We start from the raw sequence: 22,922 nt of genomic DNA, 5'->3' as shown, positions 1-22,922 counted from the left end.
TAATTTTGTTAACATAGAATTAGCATATCATACTTATTCTTTAGTTTTCTTCTTTATCTTCATAATTGAATATGTACTATTGGCTTAAATCTACTGGGCTTAAGGATAAAGCATCATTGCTTTAATGTCTGCAGTTGGTTTTCTTCTCTGATTCAGTTATATTATGACTGATAACACTTTTTTTGTTTTTGTTTTGTTTTTTTTACTTATTTTTGTGAAATGATAAGGGCACTTATAGGTATTTACCCAAGGTAAATGAAACATGCCTACAAGAATATTTGTACAGAAATGTTCAAATTATTCATATTAAATAAGCACTGGATTGAGTCGACCTAAATATTAATCAACATATGAATTGATGACCAAATTGTGGTATATCCATATAATGGACTACACAGGGCATCTTGGATCAATCTCAAAAACATTTATTTTCTTGAGGTGGAATTCACCTAACATAAAATTCACCCTCTTAAAGTGACCAATTCAGTGACATTTAGTACAGAATTAAAGGACATGTATGCAGTGTGCATCTACCACCTCTATCTAGTTCCAAAACATTCCATCACGCCAAAAGGAAACCCATGTCCAGTAAGCAGTCATTCACTGTTCTCCCCTCCCTCAGGTCCCTGGCAACCACCAATCTGTTTTCTGTCCCCATGGATTTATCCTATTCTAGATATTTCATATAAATGGAATCATACAATATGCAACCTTTTTCATATGGCTTCTTCCACTTAGTGTAATGTTTTTGAGGTTTTTCTGTGTGTCACATATATCAGTACTTCATTCCTCTTTATGGCTGAATAATATTACATTGTAGGTATATACCACAGTTTGTTTATCCATTCATCCATTGATGGACATTTGGGCTGTTTCCACCTTTTGACCGTTGTGATTAGTGCTGCTATGAACATGCATGTACAAGTGTTTGTTTGCATTCCTATTTTAAATTCTTTGAGGTATATATCTAGGAGTGGAATTGCTGGGTCATATGGTGATTCTATGTTTAACATTTTGGGGAACTGCTAAACGGTTTTCCGTAGTACCTGCACCATTTTTACATTCCCATAGCAATATATGAGGACCCCAGTTACTCTACATCCTCACCAACACGTGTTATTTTCCATTTTTGTTACTATAACCAACCTATCGAGTATGAAGTGGTGTCTCATTTTGGTTTGCTTTGCATTGCCTTAAAAACTAATGATGTTGAGCATTTTCATGGGCTTGTTGGCCATTTTTATATCTTCTTTGGAGAGACGTCTGTTCAAATCTATTGCCCATTTTTTAAATTGGGCTGTTTGTCTTTTTGTTTTTGAGTTGGAAGTGTTCTTTATATATTCTAGATACTAGGCCCTTATCAGATACATGATTTGCATAGATCTTCTCTCATTCTGTAGGTTGTCTTTTTATTTTCTTGATAATGTCCTTTGATGCACAAAATTTTAACTTTTGATGAAATCTAATTTATCTACGTTTATTGCTCATGCTTTTCCTGTCAAACTCATTTTGATTAGTGAAGAAGCTAAGTGCAAAAAGAGTACATACCGTCTGATTCCATTTATGTGAAACTCCAGGAAAGACAAATCTACACAAGTCTGTGGTTGCCTGAATTGACTAGGAAGAGGCACAAGGGAAGTTTTGGGCTTGATGGAAATCTTCTATATCTTGATTGTGGTGGTGGTTGCATGGGTGTGTACATTTGTCAAAACTTAGGAACTGTGTACTTAAATGGGTACATTTTATCTTAGGTAAATTATAGTAAAGTTGATTTAAAACAAAAAGAACATATGCAATTTATTTATTCAGTCTACTGTTGATGGACATTTAGATTTTTTCCAATGTTTACCTATTTCAAACAGTGCAACTGTGAGCCATCTTATTACACGTACTTTGTGCACAAATGTCCTCATTTCTGGTGGGTATAAATATCTAGGGATGGCATTACTGACTCGTAGGTATGCATACAATCACATTTAGTAGATACTGCTAAAAAGTTTTCCAAAGTCGATTTACACAGCCACCAACAGGGTATGAGCATTCCACTTGCTCCATATGATCACTAACACTTGGCATTTGTCAGTCTTTTTAATTTTATCCATTCTAGTGAGTGTGTAGTGGAGTGGAATTTGGGTTAATTTAAACTTTCTTGACACTGATGAAGTCGATTACCTTTTATTTGGTTATTAGCTATCAGTGCTTTTTAAAATAATTCATATGTAGGAGTCTAAATATTTTTGATGAAGATTTTGTTAGTTATATATTTAGCAGATATTCAGCTGTGACTTGCCTTTCAATTTCTTATTAGTAATTTTGATAAAGGGAAGTTCCTAATTTTAATGTAGTCCAAATTATCGATCTTTTCTTTTATGGTTAAAACTTTGAGTGCTATTGAAGAAATTTTTTTCTACTCCATGGTCACAAAGATATTCTCCTGTGTTATCTTCCGAGATGCTTTATTGTTTTGTCATTCACAATTAAATCTACAATTCACTTGTAATTGATTATTTTTACATGTGGTATGGGATCAAGGTTAATTTTTCCCCATATTGATATGCATTTGGCCTGGCACTATTTAGTGAAAAGTCTATTTTTTCTACTGCTCTGTAATACCACCTTGATCATACAGTATTTATATATGTTTTGGTCTGTTTCTGGACCATATTCTATTCCAGGGGTCGGCATGTGGCTCATGTGGCTCATTTTTGTACAGCTTCCAAACTAAGAATAGTTCTATATTTTTAAAGTGTTGTTTAAAAAAAGAATATGTGACAGAGACTGTATGAGTCCTGCAAAGGCTAAAATATTTACCATCTGGCCCTTTACAGAAAAGTTTGCTGAACTCCGTTCTATTCCATTGGTCACTTTCTTTGCTGCAAGACTGTGATCTTAATTACTGTAGCTATATAATAAGTGTTGCTATTAGGTAGAGTAAGTCTTCCAATTTTGTTTTCAAGATTGGATTGGCTGTTCTTGTCCATTTACAGTAACACACACACACACAAATTCTTCTGGAATTTTGATTGGTTTTATATTATTTACAATGTTGAATATTTGAAAATATTTGAGGTATTGAATCTTTCAATCTATGAATGTAGTGTATCTCTCCCATGAATGAGTTTTGAATTTTTCTGCATCTTTTGGGATAAACATTTGATTTTTTTTTTCCTTTAGTCTCAATATAGTGAATTATATTGATTTATTTTTTAAATGTTAAACCAACTTTGCATTACAGAACTAAACCAAGATTGTTCCTAATGTATGTACTTTTTATATATTACCAGTTTTGGCTTTCTGTTTTATTTAGAATTTTTGCATCTCTGTTCAAGGATTGCTTCACATAAAGGTGGACTTTGGTCCTTTTGATATTTGGAGTATCACTTTGGGTTCCCTGAGAAGCAGGCACAAAGACAGAAATGGTGGCAAGACATGATTAGACATGGCAGAGATTTATTGGGAGAAATGCCTGTAGAAAGGAGCAGGAAAGGACGGGGAAGACTTAAGACTGTGATACAGGTCTGACGCCTGTGAAAGAAGAGAGAAAAAGAAGGATTTGGTAGGAAGGCCCTGACTGCAGCACAGTTCTCAGAAGGCCTGTGGTGGGCCAGAGAGGAGTCCCCAAACCAACACTGTCCCTTAGAGGAGTCCTGCTTCGGGGGGCGGGGGAGTGGCAAGTGTGAATGTGATGGTGGGTCCAGGCTGGGGCTGGCAGTCAGCTGTGTTCTCTTTGGCAGGACAGGGCTGGGCTTCTACCTTTGCAGCCCTACTCACGTGTTGTACTCCTTGGGAGGCCCAACTGAAAGCATATGGTGTTTTCCAGGGCCCTCTTCCTTGCTGGACCCCAACATCCATGTTTGTGTCCCTGACGCTTTGAGACCGGGGGAGGCCGTGAACAGCTTCTCAGTCTCAGCCTTTACTTTGGAAGCAGAATTTGCCTCAAGGCGAAAAGCAGTGCAAAACATGGGCTCCCTGGACTTCATTCTCCTATTTTGGTTTATCGATTTTTTGAAGGCAAACTTTTTTTTATATCTGCTTTTAAGATTTTCTCTATAGGGACTTCCCTGGTGGTCTAGTGGGTAAGAATCCATGCTCCCAATGCAGGGGGCCCGGGTTTGATCCCTGGTCAGGGAACTAAGTTCCCACATGCATGCCGCAACTAAGAGTCAGCATGCCACAACTAAAGATCCCGCATGCCGCAACTAAATATGCCACAACAAAGATCCCATGTGCCACAACTAAGACCCAGTGCAGCCTAAATAAATAAATAAATAAAATTTTCTCTATATCTTTGATGTTTGGCCATTTTGTGATGATGAGTCTAGGTGAGGATTTATTTTTATTTTTCTTGTTTGGGATTCATTGAGCTTCTTGTGTCTGTAGATGGATGTCTATCATCAGTCTAGGAAATTTTCAGCCAGCATCTCATCACATATTACCTGTGTCCTCCTGTAACCCAATGCTCTCTTCTTCTGGGGCTCCAATTAAACATAAATTAGATTTTCTTACTCTACCCACCATGGCTCCTAAATTTTCTGTTTCTTCTGTGTGTGTGTGTGTGTGTGTGTGTGTGTGTGTGTCTGCATTCCAGGTAATTTCTCCCTATGTATATTAAATAATTTTCTTTATAGCTGTTTGCATTTTAAATTTTAATTATTAGAAGTTCTTTAAGGTAGTGCACCGAATATGCTTGATCACTTCCTATAGTTTCCTCTTTACCATTTTTAGGCTTATTTTAAAAACTTCTTCAGATATGATAAGCAGAGTTGTTTTATAATCTCTGTCTAGTGATTCCATTATCAGAAGCCTTTGTGGGTCTCTTTCTCTCTTTTTTTTCCTGGTGGCTCTAGCTCAGAGGGTGTTGTGTTTTTGGAGTTTTTTGTTGTTGTTGTTGCTGTTATTATTATTATTTGTGGATGTTTGACTATTTTGTGTTTATTGACCTTCAAATATCATTACTGAAGATTTTTTGAGATCTAGGATAAAAGATTGTTGTTTGCTTTATCCAGATCCAGGCTATTACTTGATTTAGCCTATAAATCTATGTGAGGTTTGGCCTCTAGCTACTTCTTAGAGATCAGTTTCCCTTCCTTTACCCCCTAACTCTGCTTAGTTAGCACTGAGGTAGCCTCTGGGCTGGTGGGAACATTCTTTCCAGTTACCCTTACTCTTCAGTTTGGGGAAAGTCTCCTAACAGATTCCTAACTGGACAAGACTTGGGTTTTTTCCTCTGCCTGCTGAGTGCAGAAGCCCTTAAGATGGAAGTTCTAACCTGAACATATGATATTAGTAGTCTTTTGGGAGGTAATTTTCTTTTTTTGTTCTTTGTTGTTTTTTTGGCCACACCGTGTGGCATGTGGGATCTTAGTTCCCCTACCGGGGATTGAACCCACGCCCCCTGCAGTGGAAGCGTGGAGTCTTAACCACTGGACAGCCAGGGAAGTCCTGGGAGGTAGTTTTCTAGTAGCTGGACTTCGTATGCATATACGCTATGGCGCAAATGTAAGTGATATATTCCCTGTACTCACTCACTTTGCTAATATATGGATACTTCAGTGAATGTTTGCTGCCCATGTATTTGTCTTATTAAAATAACTTTATTCTATCAACATAGTTATAATAAAATTACCAAGTTATTTGTAGTTTGCTATTATGGGCAATGTTTCTTACTGTAAAAATATATACACACATGTATAAACTTACATACACGTGTACACACACAAAGATAATAAGTGATTTTTATATTATATGTTGCTAGCAACAGGTTAACTCAATATATTTATTTTGTTTCTCTTCATTTGACAGGTAGGAAACACAGGAAAGGAGGGCTCTAGGGTCTTCTGAGTAAATAGGACAAAGCAAAACACTGTGGAGCACCAGATGTAAAGGACAATGATGACAAGGACATAGATAGATAGATAGATAGATAGATAGATAGATAGATAGATAGATATAGATATATACACACGGGGGAGAAAGTGATAGCTTTCAATATGTTCAATAGTTTCCAAATGTTTGAAAGTATATTTTGTACAAGATGGAGTAGATTGCTGTTTCGCAGCTAGTGAAAGATGCAGGTAGGCTCTTTCCCTGATTCTCTCCTGGAAAATCCCTACTCTTATTTTGGACACAGTTAATCTGAGTGATTGTAGTAAACAAGTGAAAACTTTCTACTTCCTAATATACCTCCCTGGGAGGTGATGATAGTAATACAGATCTGATAACGGAAAATAGAAAAATAAGAAGGGGGATTCTATCTTTTATCAAGAATTGGACGTTAGAATGTTCGAAGTAAAATTTTCCTACATACCCAAACTAGTCACTATGTTTATTAAAAAATGTTTTTATGTGTTACTTTAAGAACAAAGATCATTAAGGGTGGACACTGTCTTTCATTGTTGAATTTTCAGTGCCTACTAAGTGCGTGGTACATAGTAGGAGCACAAATGTTTGTTGAGTAAATGTATTGAATAAAGGGGGGGTACCACCCTAGTACCACCTTCACTTGGTACTATTCCCAAATGACTGTTCCCAAAGCTGCAAAAGTCAGCATGTTAGTATCTGACCTCAGCTGTTGAGGAACTATTGTCTCTCTACTTCCTTCCTATCTTTCTTTCACCTTTCTCCTATCAGTCCCCCTTTAACACAAAGTCTCGGTGGCACTTTTTAAATTTAGAAATCTTATTTCACACAGTTGCTAAGTGTGTAAGCTGGAACACTAATAACAAAAACACGGTAATCCTGGACCTTAGTAGGAATTTGTAAAATAAACTGGTACGCTGGTCAAGTTAGATGAGAGGTTTTAAAAAAAAAATCTAACTTCACTCTAAAGGTCCCAGGAAATCATACTTACAGTAATCTAAAATGAAGGGAATTTGATTGCATTAAAGTAAGTATTGTCAGAAATCCAATTTTTGGAGTAGATTTTCAGGCTTTGTAAGACATTGCATGAAGGTAGTTTGGCAGTCAAGAGGGTAAAGGCTATTAAATAATCTCTTTAATGGTTCTAAAACCTTTAGGAAATAGGCGATCTAGGATTTTAGAGAACTAATTGGAGATACTGGACAATAGGGCTGTAAAGGTGAAAGTCCAGGAAAGTACCTGTTTGGAGTATTAATGTTCTAGACTGTCCTAGAAATCACTTCTCTATAGAAACTCTTGCTCCAGAGATGACCTGTAATTACGTGATTTTGAGCTGTCTTTTCTTAGCTGCTCCGTAACTTAAGACTTTGATCACAGACACCACTTAGCTGAATAGGCCCATTTTCTTCCTGATTGCTCTCCAGTTAGTCTATACTCAAAATACATGGTTCGTAGATCCAGTTAATAAAAAGTGAATTTAATTGTGATGGTCCCTGCTTTCAAAATTTAACAGATAATTTTTCATCTCTGGTGTAGAACTGCAATAGAAGTATTTGCGTATGAATGCTAAATGCGTTAAGTCTAGAAATATATTTCCTGTTGTTTATTCATTCTCTTAGCAGACATTTGTTGAGTCACTTCCAAAAGCCAGTCACTAAACTAATTGCTGGGAAGGGAGCAATATAGCCTCTAATCTCATTTCCTTTAGATAGTGATTCAGATGTCACCTGCTAGAGAGGACTTCCCTGACCATTTCCTAAAAATAGTATCACATCCCTGTCTCTCCCTCTCCCTTCCCTTCTCACTCTGCTTATTATTCTCTGTCACACTTTTTACCATCTCTTATGCTACTTTTTTCTCATTGAACATTTTTCTGCCTCAGTTGGATGGTCAAGCAGGAACCTTATTTTTATTTTTTTTAATTTTAAAAATAATTTGTATGTATGTATTTATGGCCACGTGGCATGTGGGATCTTAGTCCCCGACTGGGAATTGAACCCGTGCCCCCTGCAGTGGGAGCGCAGAGCCCTAACCCCTGGACCACCAGGAAATTCCCAACTTTATTTTATTACTTTTTTTCTTTAAACCCAGAACAGTTCCTGGCCTATATACATTTAATGAATCTTTATATAGGATGGTGGAAGATGAAGGTGTAAAATAATTACATAAGTGCAGAAACAGAGGTCTGCACAACTGTGGCAGGATCACAGCATGGCAAGTCATCTAACCACCAGGGAAGGGTTTCTCAGATGGGGTGTGCTTTGTGCTGAATAGGATTTTATCAGGACAAAGGAAAAAAACAGCATTCGAGAACAGATTTCGGAGGTATTTAGAAGTTGTATTTGCCCAGATTTGGTAGTAGGACATGGGGTAGATTGTATGTCAACAGTTAAAGATGACTTGTGGAGGATTATGCTTGGCTTTTCTGGCATGAATGAGTGGATGGATGGAAGTGCCATTGACTGAGGGATACAGAAAGGAAACACACCCACCTCATTCCCCTGGGGAAGTGAGTTCAGTTTGGGATAAGTTACATTTCTGATGCTGGTAGAATGTTCAGTACCTAGTTGAAAATTTAGGTATGGAGCTCATAGGGAGAGGTAGGGTTGAAAATAAATTTGGAAGTCATCATTATATATGCTATAACTAAGCCCTAGGCATCAATAAAATCATACACAGAGAGCATGAAGACACACAGCATAAAGACAGAACCCTAGGAAAGACAACATCTAAGAGCTGGTCAGAGAAAGGAGAATCAGAAAGGAAATCTGAAAATAAATTTTGGAAGGTATAAGGACAACCAGGAGGAGTTGATGGCTTGCTAATTAAGGGGTGATCATTTTTAGGGGAGGGTGGGTAACTTGCATTTGTCCTAGAGAATTCATTAGGGTGGAGACTAAAAAGATACTGTTGGGGGAGTTCCCTGGTGGTCCAGTGGTTAAGACCCTGCACTCCCAATGCAGGGGGCCTGGATTCGATCCCTGCTCTGGGAACTAGATCCCGCATGCTACAACTAAGACCCGGCGTGGCCAAATAAATAAATATTGAAAAAAAGATACTGTTGGACCTGACCTGACAAGTAGCAAATTGGTAAAGTTACCAAGAATAGTTTCAGTGTGGTGGGCAGAGTGGATCTGGTGCGTCAGTGGGCTGTGACATAAATTAGAACAGGGAATGGTGGGGAGGGGGGATGCGTGCTGTCCCCCACGGGGTACTTGTCAACGTCTGAGAAACCCTGAATTAGAAGTAAAGAAATGAGGGTAGGTGAGTATAGACTATTCTTCAAGAAGTATGAAAATGAAAGGATGGGAAATGAGAGGTGAAAGCTGTGTGGCAGGGTAGGGAGAAGTTTTGTTGTTCTCTTAAGTTTGGGAAGCTTTTGTGTGTTGTGAGATCTGGAGAGAAGAAGAGAGATTGGTTTTACACTTGAGAAGAGACCATTTGGGGAACAAGGTCCTGAAGAAAGCTGGTAACTAAATCCTCACCTGAGATAGAACGAAGGGAAGTAAGGATAGACAAAGATTTTAAAAAAGAAAAAAATGAGGATTCAGCAGTTGAAATACAGTGAAGTAAGAGATAAGGTTATCCAAATAGTGTGAGCAAATCAAGATGGCAGAACAAGTCCAAGAGGGGTATTAGAAGTTTGAAACAGCAGCCTTGAGGGAACGGGGATTAAAATACAAGCAAGAGACTTTAGTGAGTAATGTCAAGCACTTAGCTGAACTTGGAAACTCTAAATCAGTGGGTCATGAAGTTTTACTCAGTTGACATTGCAGGCCAAGAACAAGAGCAGAGGGAGGGTCTGGTTGGAATTGTCCATAGCTGGACATCGGCAAGTGGAATGCTTTGAAAGGTCAAGGGGGAAAGGAAGTTGAGGTTGCTGGTGAATTTGGTTGTAATATTGATCTATGGGTAAACTTATAAGAAAGAGTGATTTCTGAGGGAGACTGATAGTCTTGAAGACCAGAGAGGACTAAGGGTTTGGAGAAAGATGAGGGGCAGGTTTAATCAGTTATGGGGTCGGGCAGTGGTAAGATCAGACATGGAAAGATAGTTGCCCGTGGTTAGCGTACTGCAACACATTTTTCCAGGTTTGCAGAGAACGTAAAATCTAGCACAACTGGAATAACAGGGCTCTGAATCCACACGTGATACATACTTTGTGAAATTCCTGAAACTTTTAGAGAGAGAAAAAAACGATGCTGCATAAACTTCAGATACTCCAGAAGACAGATCCCAGGACTGTTTTGTTCGTTGTAGAGTGATCAGCTCCTGGCACGTTGTCCAAGCTCACTAAATATTTGTTGAATGAATAACATCCTCCAGAGTCTTTCTTGCCTAGGTGGTTTATAACACCAGAAAATTTTGGTTCACGTCTGCCACCTAGTGGTATTGTACTCAAATTACTATTAAGTGGCAGCATTTTCCTTCTATTTCAGGGAAATCCTGCAGATCAGTTGCAGTACAATAAGAGCTTTGTTCCTGAAACATGTCTCCAAGTTGGTTTTGGGCAGTCTTGCTATTGGCATTTACTAGGACTTTAATTTGAATCAATCAACAGTAATATTTATAGAGCATCCACTATATGCCAGACACTGTTCTGTGTGCCAGAGATTTTCATGTAGTGTATGTTCTCTTGCATATGTATCAGTATTTATCATATGATACATACGGGTTTTTGATGTGAGACAATGTCTCTCTTAGGCTCTTAAGATAGTTTTGTATGCCGTTAGCAAACCAAACCCCTAAAATAAAAATTAGAAGCCTGTTTTCTTTTCTTTTCTTTCTTTTTTTTAGAAGACTGTTTTCAACAATGAAAAAAAAAACAGCTATGAAATATTTCAGGCAAACAGAAAATAAAGGGAAGGAATGTGACTTCCAAATGCTGGCCACCTGTCCTTGTCATCTTAGCATTTTAACACCCCCCCCCCCCCCCATTTCTCTCTCTCTTTCTCTCTCACTAAGACATAAATGATTATAAATATGGTTAAGGCCCTTCCATACCACTCCTTTTCTATTCTCTTCCCCCAGAGGTAACTACTAGCCTGAATTTGCTATTTATCACTCCCTCTGTTTGTTTTTTGCCTTAATAGATCCATAATTCCTAACTTTTGCTCAGTAAGTGCTTCTCCATGCCCTGTTTTTTCTGTGTCAATCTGTGACCCAGCAAAGAGAAACAAAGATCATTTTTTATTATTCAGATTTAACTTTGATATCTGTCTGTCTCAATCTACATTGTGGTTTCAATTATTTTGGGTCTGAAAAATAGATATTAATTTCAATAAGCTACTTAATTGATTTTCTTTAAATAATTACTGCCTGGAGCTTTAGTACTCCATTATGTGACCTCTATAGCTTTCTGCCTTTGTGGAGAGCACACGTCTTCCAAGGCTTATCTAACTTTAACTTTCATATGAAGCACAGTTTAATTTCAACAGCCTTTTCTAGTGTAGAGATAGATAGAGGGTTTCTTTGTTTTTGTCTTTTTTTCTTTTTACAACAAAGAAATCAGTAAAAAGAATACTTTAAAAAACTGTCATTATAAAAACAGATTTGGTTCCATTAAAAAAATTGTTCGGTAGCATCTATGAGAACTGTGAGAGAGAAGGAAAAATTTTTAAAAATCTCAATCTGAGTGATAGCCATTATTTTCTGCTGCTTTGCTTTTGGTTAAAATGTAAGATGGTATTTCTTTGTTTAAAGTATAATTTTTTTTTTTAACTCTGATAAGAAATATATTTCTCTTGTCCCTAGAACTAACTATAGGATTCCCTGATCTATACGTATTATTTCTCTGTGTACCTTCATTCTCTGTGTCTTGTTTCTAACTGGTATAGTTCTAAGCATATTACTTCTGAAAATAATCTATTTGCTTTAGGCTGCTTGCTTTGTATACTTCATATTTCAAATTTTGAAACAATTTAAATGTTGCAAGTGATTTGGATTTTAGCATTCTCCAAAGAAGAGGGTCATTAGAGCACTCTGGCTTTTAGACGCCAGTCTCTTTGAAGACAGGTGAGTAGTCCGTGTCAGAGTTACTGGAAATATGTTAGTATAGAGTCTCTCTTCCTTCTTCCTTCTTTTCTTCAGTGTTCTTCGGTTTGTACTCTTCAACTCCCCTCAATATGCCAGTTGAGTCTGTATTGTTACTTTTTGGACCAGTATTGAATCAAGCACGAGCAGTGTGACAAGCGCCATGTCCCCTGGCCTCAATCATCCCTGATCTCTATGTAAACTTTCTAAAGCTTTATCATCAGATTAGCATAGTAATAACATTGATTAAATACCTACTTGTATTAGGCATCATATAAGTATTTTACTGGATTCTCTCTCTAATCCTCACAATAGCCTTGCCAGGTAAAAATAAATTGTCATCATCCTCATTTTTCAGATGAGTTAACTGGGGTACAAATAAATCATTTGTCTAACATCACTTGGGGATAGGGTTGCCAGATAAACTACAGGATGCCCAATTAAATTTGAATTTCTCATAGACAGTCATTTTTGCAAAATCTAGTAACCCTACTTGGAAAGTGAGTGGTAGAGCTGGGATTTTAAACCAGGTAATCTGGTCGTAGGGCTCAAGCTGTTAACCACTGCCTTATACTAGGTATGGAGAATAAAAATCATATCCACCTGGATGTTCATCCAGTATTTGGATGGTAGCTACTACCTATATATTATTATTTCTTTTAGTTGAGTTATTTTTCCCCAACTGATTATATTTACTATAATGTAAAAGTATGTGCATTCTCTCTGATTTCAAAGTGTAACATTCAACTTCAGGCAAATCATGTATGCTTTTTATAGCTTCTTATTTAAGTCTTTACTAATTGTATGTTAAATAGCATAAAGTGGGACTTTTTCAGTACCTGCTCATTTTAGCCATTCTCATTCATGTAAGGTCATTGTCTTCTTACTTCCTTTTCTCAAATACAGAAAGATTTAATTACATGTGTGTGCTAGAAAGACACATTTCCCTTTTCTTTTGATAAGGTCAAGGAAATAACACTTGAATAAGGTCTTTAGCAGTTCTTTGAAACACATCCTATGTGTTCTCAAAAAATTGAGAAATTATAAAATACACATGTAGAATTGAAAGAGGCTTTTTACTAAGAGTTGCCAGGGAAGCCACCTGGCTCTGCCAAATGATCCTATAGGGAAGCAAGGAATACTTTTTCCTGATTAATTACAATTCGGGATGGGACTTTTTGTTTTGCATATCTAGAAACCGACTTTAAAAAACTAAAGACGTAAGAGATTGAATAACACACACTTTAAATTTGATGCTTGTGATTTCCAGTTCCAGTGGAATTGCAGAGAGCATATATTAAAGACATGGCACTCTTAAAATTATTGAACCACGTGTTTAACACAAGATTTAGAGTCAAGGAATATGGAAATTGAAGAGAGGGATATTTCTTAGTTAAACCTGCCTGTAATTAAAGGACGCCTATGGGAAATTTTTCTATTGTCCAGAAGGGATTGGTTAAAACCTACAGTAGTAATAGCAAGTCAGAATTTTGGAGAGAGTCCAGAAAGGAAAGTGAACAAGAAGAATCAAAGTACAGCTCTCAGCAGATGTGGTAGTGCTTGCTGTAAGACTGGCCCTTCTTTTAGTCTATTCCATCTTCATGTATTTTCAGGCATAGTGTATTGAAGGATTTGTCAATTTGTGGCAAAGTCTCTCTGATTTTGTAATGGTAGTCATTGCAAAGTTAGTATTTCCTTTATAGAAATCAAACCCAAACTATTTTGGACTACATTTATTCCGTGTGAGTGAAAGTGCCTATCAGAACTTTCAGAAGTCACTACATTGCTACCCAGCCAGCTCTTTATTATTTTGTAGAATTCATTAATGCTCATTTACATTTTGTATTTTTAAATATAAGTAGGGTATAATCACCTTTGGGGCATAGTGGACTAGAGGACATTAATTTAAAAAAAAGTGTCCTCTCTTTAATTATGTAAATCTTTCCCTGAAAGCAGTGACTTGGCACAGCAAAACTTATTAAACCTTCAGATCTCTAGCCTAGAAAAAATAGATGGTTTTCCTTAAATACCAGCTGTTGTAAATGTTGAGTTGGCTACCTAAGGACCTAGCCTGATTACCAGCTGGACTGGCATGAAGTATTTGCATTTTAAGTGACTTATACTGAAAGAAACCTTCTTTTCCCTTTCAAACTAGTTGTAAGTGGACTGTCTACTTGTATTTGGCAAAGCTTGACAACTGAATAAGTAGTTCAGTTACATTTGAAGCATGAGGGAACACCATGTTTGGATTTGGATCTGGATTCAAATCCCTACGCTGCCTCTTCGTAAGTTACTTAGTCTGCTTCCTCCTCAGTACAGTGCCAGTATTAAAATCACCATGCCTTCCTTGAAAGCTTGATGTAAGAATTAAATAATAACTTTGTTCATTTAGTGAGCAATGCTTTATCGAATGCCTGTTGTGTGCCAGGCATTATTGTTCTGGGTGCCGTGAGCATCAGTGAACGTGACAGAAGTCCCTGCTTTTCATTTTAGTGGAAGAGGCAAACAACCAGCATGAGAGCAAATAAACATGTAACTTTAAGTAGTGGATGACAAGTTCTGTGAAGAAAAATAAAGCCTGGCACATACAGAAAGTTTTCCCAAACTTTGTATTATAATTTTCAAAGTACAGCAATTACCTTGTCCATCTGGATTCAACAATTAACTTAATGTTGAATATATATTTGCTTTATCTGTCCATCCATACATGTGTCTGGGTGTTTGGCTATCTTGGCTTATTTTTTTCTCTCAAGCCATTTGAAAATTAAGTTGCAGATATCATTATCATAATACTGGAAATGTAATAATATAATAATAAAATATGATAATGTAAGGTTACAATTAGTCCCTAAGTATTTCGGCAAACATCTCTTAAGAATGAGGACATTCTTCCTTACAATAGGGATTTAACTAGCATTAGTTCTCTGTTTCCTCCAAAACCTCATGGAGAAAGCAGTCAGGGCTGTCTGTCATAGCCAATCAGAAGTGACCAAAGGATTTATCATATTTTCACGTCTTCTGAACTTAGAGAGCTGTATAGAGTTTCCTTGGGAAGAGATCTGATATATATTTATATTTTTGAAAATTGGATGATAGATACTTTGCAGGTATATTTTTATAACCTTTCAAATTTTTCATTCTTGAAAACGTAAGAATATGAGACTAGTCTTCATCTAAGCACCATGGAGAGTGGAAATAACACATTTACCGAGGAATTGCTCCAATTACAAGCTATGCTGAGCGCTTTTACATGTTATCTTATTGAGTCTTCATAGAAACCCTTCAAGAATGCAAAAACGTGTCTCTGTACTGTAAAAGAAAAAACAATCATTTCTTTTAAGTAAAAACGTTTACTTACCTGCAACTGGACTATCCAGTGGCAAAGCAAGGATTTGGATCCCTGTCTCCTGGTGTCTAAAACATAAGCAGTTTTCCTCTGTGCCCTGTTGCATTTTAAGGAGAGTTAGCCATTCACTACTTTTAGAGGATTTCTTTCAGAGTAAATAGCTAAATATGTAAGGGGAGTTGCTGATAGATGTTCCTTTATTGGTTTCTACTTCTTTTGAGCCACCTTTGTGATATACCTGGATAAAATTTCGGTTTTATATGACAATAATTATGGTTTCTTTATATTTGGCAGTCATATTCTGCCCAGTGCCACAGTCTAACAAGTATGGTTAAAGTACTCCACACATATATATGCCTTATTTTCTCAGTTATAGTCTTCTTTACGGGTCAGGGCTGTGTCTTCTGGTTCATTGATTTTCCATCTTGAGTATGCATCACGGTCACATGAGGGTTTCTGATTCAGTAGATCTGGTGTGGTGGGTCTGTGAATTTGCATTTCCAGCACATTCCCTGGTTGTGTTAATGCTGCTGGCCTGGGGATCACACTTTGAGAACCACTGTCTACCTGTTTGTCCCCTCTCAGTACTTACCTTGGTGCTTGTCACTTAGTTTAAATGTCCTCTCACCTGTGGCTCTTTCTTTGACTTCTATGTATTGAAACTGTCAGTTGTTCTCCAATGTTAGTGTGTAGAAGGATCATCTGGGAAACTTCCTGACAAAGCAGATTTCTGATTGGACCCCGAAACAGTGATTTTTGTCAAACCCCTGAGCTGTTAATGCAGGCGATCCATGGATAGCAGTTTGTGAAGTACTGACTTTCAGATTTGATCACGTATTCCTCATCGCCATGACTGTATGTTGTTGTATCTGTCTCTGTTTCTTAATACCGTAGTACCATTCTTTGTTCATATGCCTTTCTCCCTGCAGAGTTCCTGAAGGGAAAGGACTGTCTTATTTAGGATTATGACTTAGCGCTTAACACCATGCAGTGTTAAAAAGCAGTAGAGTTGAATACCGCCTGTGTGATCTAGCTGTGTGACCTTCAGAGAATTTACTTAGTCTCTCTGAGCCTGGGTGTCCTCTTTCATTCCATGGCGGTAGTAATACTTACCTGTTACGGAAATTAGCTCTCAGGTATGTGTAATATTTAGTGCAATAATTTACATACAGAATGTTCCCAGTAAATGGAAATCATTGCTATCGTGGTGGTTGTGTTATGGAAGAAGAAAAATGAATGTTTGAGTTCTTGAAACCCTCTTAATGATGACTTTAGCATCCAGATTTAGGATATGTGTTTAACACTTCATTTAAAAAATCTTTGCTTCACTGTCTCAATTAAATATCATTTTTTATTTTGCTATTTTAAGAAAATATTGTGAGGTAAAATTATGCCTTGGATCTTTTCTTTCTCACAGGAAAACAAAGAAACCGCTTGGAACCCATGGATACCATCTTTGTCAAACAGGTTAAAGAGGGAGGACCTGCTTTTGAAGCTGGATTGTGCACAGGTGCTGACATTCTTACTTAAACCTGCCTTTTAATTTCTTTTCTACTTCATTTTTTCCATATTTCATTTTCCATATTTTTCCTTCTGTCTCCTACTGTATGTTTCTTCCTTTTTCTTCATATCAGTTATTACTGTTTTTCAGACCTAGTTAGTTATATGTTTTTTGATACCCAAATGGATGGGTGGGCAGAAATACCGTAATTGATATATTGTGGACACTTTTAGTTACCACTCAGATAATGGACCCTCAGAGGCCCTCTTAACCTATTTTGCATACATTTAATTTTGACAGAGGTTAATAAAATAGCAAATGAAGGAGATATTCGTTGAAATAAATGCAATAATCTTGGAGCTCCAAGTTCTGGAAGAGCCTGGCCTGCTAGAGGTGAATGAACTCGTCCACCACAAAGAGTAGTTTAAGTCTCCAGTGCGATGCAAGCCCAGCCCCATCTGCAGCTGTCAGTGGGTGTGGTCTGGTAGCTGTTTGTTCTGAAATATTTTGTGACTTGTGATTTTAATTAAAAAAACTAAGTAGGATTTAGTTTAGATTAATGCACACACTAAAATAGTTACCCTTTTCTCTTGTTTCTAAACATGAAATAATTTAAAATGGGAATTAGTGAAAAACTATCTTTTACTGCCTTTTGAATAAAATGTTATCTTTGCAGCTACAAATATAAGTAGTGGGTGTCACTGGTAAGGTTTATTAGGATGCATTGTTAACTTACTAATTATCTTTTTTGTCATAGTTAGAGTAAGCCTAATTTCAATATCATTAGTATATATAATATGTACATCAGTGAACATATAGGATTCTATTACCTAGAATGTATCATCTCTCATATTCTAAGCTTCCCAAGGTTGGGAGGATGAAGTTGAGGGACTGTGCAAAGCCCACAAAAAATACATTTTTTCCTGTTTTCCTCTTTCCTCTGTCCTTTCTCTCATTATTTTCCTTTCTGCTCCACTGAATTTTTCTGAGTAACCAAACATCCTTTTCCCCATTAAAATGAAGAACAAGTTAATATATATAAAGTCAAAACCATGTCCATACCCATGTTTAAGTTCTGCAATGTAGCACTAATCAATAAACTAAATAGACTGAGAGAATACGACAAAGAAAATCAGTTGGACTAAAATTAGAGACCACTGAGATAACAAAAATAATTGTCTAAGGCTGTTAAACAATGTTTCTCTATTAGTAATGACAGGGTAAACGGAGGAATAAATAGTAGTTTTACAACTCAGAAAACAAATGATAGGGGCATAAATAGTATAGTTGTGGTCACTTGGTGATTATACTTTTTGAGGTTTCTAAATTCATCGATGGCTGGACTCTTATTTAAAATATAGTTCTATTTCATAAGTAGCTAGATATATTAAAAGTTAGGTTCATTTTTGTAAAAAGACACTTTAAAAAACAAGTAAGGATATATTAAAAATAATATATTACTCAAGAAGTATTTCAAAAGTACTCACAAGTGACTTTTTAAAGGAATTCCTCATGTGTTATTTAATTTCTCTTTGAAGGTGATCGAATTATAAAAGTCAATGGAGAAAGTGTTATTGGAAAGACCTATTCCCAAGTAATTGCTTTAATCCAGAACAGGTAAGAGTCTTGAAATAGGATTAATTTTGGCCAGAGATGGGTTTTATAAATCACTGAAGCTAGTAGATTTAATACAATATTATATTCCTATAAGAAATTGATGTGATGTGGAAATATGAAACTTTCCCTTAAAGTGGAAAATGCATTTGAAAGTTGCCAAGAACAAACTATCTGAGGATGGCTTATTTGGTGGCTTTGTTTTGGCAAATTTATCAGATTTGTAATTAAAATCCTTTAGAGCCTGAGAGGCATATGTTTTAAATTTACCATTAAGTTTCCTACTTTTATTTGAAGTGATAATCAAATTTCTAATTTGTTTATAATAAATATATATAAATGCATATATAATTTATTTTAAAACCACTAAGGATAACTTATCTTAAATAGCTCACTGAATGATATTCTTGGCTCAAATTCATTTGTTTTAACAAAGACAGCAAGAAATCGTCTTTTAATCCGTTTGTTTGCCTACATTCTACAGAATAGGATTTTGAGTTCTAAAGGTAAATAAATATTTATAGAGCGACTGATTGCAAAGATAATTTAGTCCTACTCTTTCTCTCTATCACACACCTAGAATTTTTTTTTTAAATTACAAATAAAGAAATCGAAAGCCAAAGAGGTTGCTGTATTAAATATCTGTCAAGAATAAGCCATGACTCTGGGATCCGATTTCCAGCTCATCACCACAAGAGCTTCTTCCCAGATTCAAATACAGTAACTTTTGGATGATCTGTTGCTTTATATTAGCCATACTCACCTGTCTATAATTAAATTGAGGTTCATTATTTTCTGAAGAATTCTATCAGGCTCCTCTAACCATGTCTAAAGCTGTTCATGCTATAATCTAACTTATGTACGTGAATGCCCTAATATGTTGTCACTTTTACAGTTCGGTGATGTGATCACGATTTACTGATCTCAGAGTATTCTCCTTACTGTTGGATTCTAGGTGTTCCTGACAGTGAGCCCCATTTGATCTTAAATATTGAGGAGACCTGGGCACTGGTGAAGAATTGAAAGCCTCCTCGGAGGCAGTGGAGAGATCCACCCAAATTTTCTTTTACTGAAAATAATTTAGATCATGATAAATATACCAGTATGTTTTGTCAGCCTGTAATTTAAGGGTTTTTTAGTGTATTTGTTAACATGTCTTCTTTAAAAGTACTATTTTTCCAAACAACCATAACTTAATCTTTGTTTTCCTCAAAATCCACATTAATTTTTTTTGTTTGTTTTTTTTTGTTACTGGTGCAGTTCGTCTTTCAGAATAATAATAACACTTTGGAATGACAGTCTTAATTTTTCAACCAATAAAGCAATTTGAAAAATAAATACTGTTTTTTCATGATCTTATTTTTCTTTTAAAAAATTGTGTTCCTTTTGTCTGCAGTTGGTAGCAAATGGATTAATGCAGCACAAAGCCATTGAGATTCTGCAGTGTATTAATGTAAAAATGTATCCTTGCAGAAGAATTTATCTAAGCATCAGTATGTATTTTCTACCAACTCTAAATGTTGAAATACAAGTACCTACATATTTTCTTCGTAGAATTTATTTGAACCTGTGGTTCTAATTGTTTTACTATTCTCTCAGCATTTATGAACCTAAAAATAAGGGTTCAAATAGAGACACCAGTAAATTATTAGATTTGGGGTTTTTTGTTTTTGTTGTTGTTTGTTTCTTAATCTCTTGATTGTACTGGGGGAAAATCTATCTGATATTGTTAGGGTAGATACTGAAGCACTTGCTGGGGATAGCACTGCTCTCCTTGCCGTATCTAAGTGTAATTCCAGATCACAGGACTCGGTATAATTTATCCCTTTGAACTGTTTTAAACCTAGAGAAACGTCTCTATTATTTTTAACAGGACACTTACAGTACCAAAATAAAATGAGACTTTGAGCTATTCCTGTAAAGGCTCTAAAATTAAATCACGGAGAAGAAAGTAAATTGTTGAGATGCTATATGGTTTTTAAAAAATAAGGAGTCATTTTGATGGTTGTGATGGTGAACTCTGATTTCCTTCCCCTTTGAGGCCAAGAGGGAATATTTCAAAATTAGGATGTTTAATATTGCTTAAAGTGTTAAATTTGAGGGTTCTCTGATTATTTTTATGTTAATGTATTTTTAACTTGATAAACAGAGAATTTGTGGTAAAATTTGTAATTTGTTCTGTGACCTGAAAGAAAATAATACACAATTATATATTGATGAGTTTTGTTCCAGGAGTATTCAATATAAGTAATATACTTCATGTTTCTAAATTAGAAACATGTTATAAAGAACACATGACTGATTATGAATAGCTCAAACACACGGCAGGGTGCCCTCTTTTGTACATAATTAGCCTATATATATAAATGACTTCTTTTCATTTTAATGATTCGAATTTGAAATGTAAAGATTTTTTAAACCCCCATATTAAACTCGTAAGCAATTTAAAAAATACTTGTGAGTTAACTCTTTTTCCTTTATGTCTTTCTTGTATACTTCTGCCTCCCCTAAAATAGTATGTATCTATTCAATTTCAGCGATACCACATTGGAACTTAGTGTTATGCCGAAAGATGAAGACATTCTCCAAGTGGTGAGTTTTATTTATTCAAATATGTGGATTGTTTTATAGTCATGAATGTTAATAAAAATTCTTTAAAGATGGAGGTGGATTAAACTTTTTTTAAAAGATTCTAGGGAAAAAAACTCAAACGCTCTGTTTTTCTCTACATTTTACCAAAAAAACAGAAAAAGGGGAGAGAGAGACTATTGTCCATTTTTTACAATTAAACAACATGAGAATATTTTATTGATTCCACAGTAAACTCTTATTGTTGTCATTTGGAATGAGATTCCTAAAGAGTTTGTTTGCCCAAATGTTGCATTCTAGATACTCCTTCAACCAAAAGCCAAACCTCAGGCTGCAAGTACATATCCCCAGGAATTAGATTTTTTTTTTTTTTAAACTATGAGGTCAGAAATTTTATGAAAGGCATTTATTAATTTTCCAATAAGCATTACTGTCTGTAAATTACTTACTGAGCAGTATCCATTTTCTTAACAGTATCCATTCATTCCATTAGAAATAATGTTCACAATGAAAAGAGTCTACACCTTAAGGGAAAAATACGTTAGCATCTTAGAGAGGGAGTGAAACTATATAGTTGAAAATCTTTAGCATTTATCTTAAAATATCTTTCTCCTCTTGAGAAAGAAAACAAATTAACTGGAGTACTTAACTCCTTCATTAAGCTTAGATATTGCTGAGGGTAAAAAGATGATAAAATAAATTTCATTCAGGAAAATAATACTTTTCCTCAATTGATTCTGTAGTTCAGCAGAGTAAAACAATTAGAGCTAGGAAATAGCAGTGGCTGCTGAAGTTTGTTGTTTGTTTGTTTTTTTTAAATTCCTTTTAGTGAATAGCTGTTGTCGCTGTTGTTTTTACTCAGAACTGATGGAATCCTTGTGGTAGGAATGGAAGTCGGAATGTTTTTCATTTGTAAGGTGTTCATTTGAACTTAGCTCAACAAAAGTCCTAAATAATCTTCTGTAAACATTTTTGTTACAAAAAAATCACTAAAGCCAATCCTAATTATTCAGTTTATTCACTTACACATAAAATATAATTAACCGAAATCCATGGAGATCAACCTTATGTTTTCAAGACATACTGATTTTATTTCAAAATGGCATGTTTACTGACAACAGGTTATTACCCTTCTTAAGTGCACAGTTCTGCTGGGGTGAGTGTCTCAACAAGGAAGTTGTAACCATCTGTGGTGGTTTTCTTAGTCAAGTAGCACTAGTTGTAGAGTCCTCCCCTGATCATTCAGCACAGTGAGAGAACAACAGACATAACCACGGAAGGCAGTGAAGTCACTAGACTGAAAATAAATAGGGGGGGGTCCTCCTGTAGGGCTCCACTTATGCAAAGGACCAGGAGGTGATGCCCACACGGTAGGGCAAACTTTACCTTGAACCCTTTCATTCTCCTGACTCAGAGACAGAGGGCACTTCCGAAACAGAACTGATATCTCATCTTCAGTAGACTCTTTGCTTGCCAAGGTGAAGGCACTGGTTGGACACTGTTTAGAACAGTGAAACGAACAGCTCATTTCACAGAATGGCCGGCGCTGTATAAATTCCCAGGGAAGGAATCAAGCACAGAATTACCATCCTAGCCTGCTGTGTGGTTGATGCAGGGACGCAACAGTGCAAGGAGTCATGTTCTGAGGATGTGATCAGTGGGAAATTAGGTTAATTAATCTCCTTGTGTTTTATTTAGGATAAAGGGAAAATACAAAGTGTTGCAACACAGGGAGACGTTGGTTCACTGGGGTGACCTGAGCACACAGATCTTCCAGGTTCCTCAGGGTCCTGGTATATTGTAACAGAAAATTCATTTTTAAAACTTGTTGAGTTATTTTAATCGTAAGAAATTAAAAGCCCATATCCTTGATGATAAAAGAAAACCTCACTTTTAAACCCAGTCTTCCTTCACATTTGCGTGTGCTATAATTTGTTAGGAAATTGAAGGAGTATATATAGTTCATGCAGACTCTCCGTT

At 36.1% G+C, this 22,922-nt stretch overlaps 1 protein-coding gene across 11 annotated transcripts in view; it reads left to right on the top strand.

The window, feature by feature from the left end:
* ARHGAP21 (Rho GTPase activating protein 21) overlaps positions 1 to 22,922 on the top strand; it is a 133,245-nt gene that overhangs the window by 69,496 nt on the left and 40,827 nt on the right. For 9 of the 11 annotated variants that reach the window (XM_082385224.1, XM_082385223.1, XM_082385222.1 and 6 more), the window contains 3 exons: positions 16,656 to 16,748; positions 18,278 to 18,356; positions 20,891 to 20,945. In XM_082385224.1, coding sequence (XP_082241350.1) covers positions 16,656 to 16,748; positions 18,278 to 18,356; positions 20,891 to 20,945 — 227 coding nt within the window. Of the gene's footprint in view, positions 1 to 16,655; positions 16,749 to 18,277; positions 18,357 to 19,746; positions 19,847 to 20,890; positions 20,946 to 22,922 lie in introns of those variants that run through there. The other 2 variants (XM_082385227.1, XM_082385226.1) reach the window with 2 other exon arrangements.

The sequence above is a fragment of the Balaenoptera borealis genome (genome assembly GCF_965194805.1).
Source record: "Balaenoptera borealis genome assembly, chromosome: 3".
NCBI classification, from domain to species: domain Eukaryota; kingdom Metazoa; phylum Chordata; class Mammalia; order Artiodactyla; family Balaenopteridae; genus Balaenoptera; species Balaenoptera borealis.
This window is presented reverse-complemented; position numbering and strand designations above follow the sequence as displayed.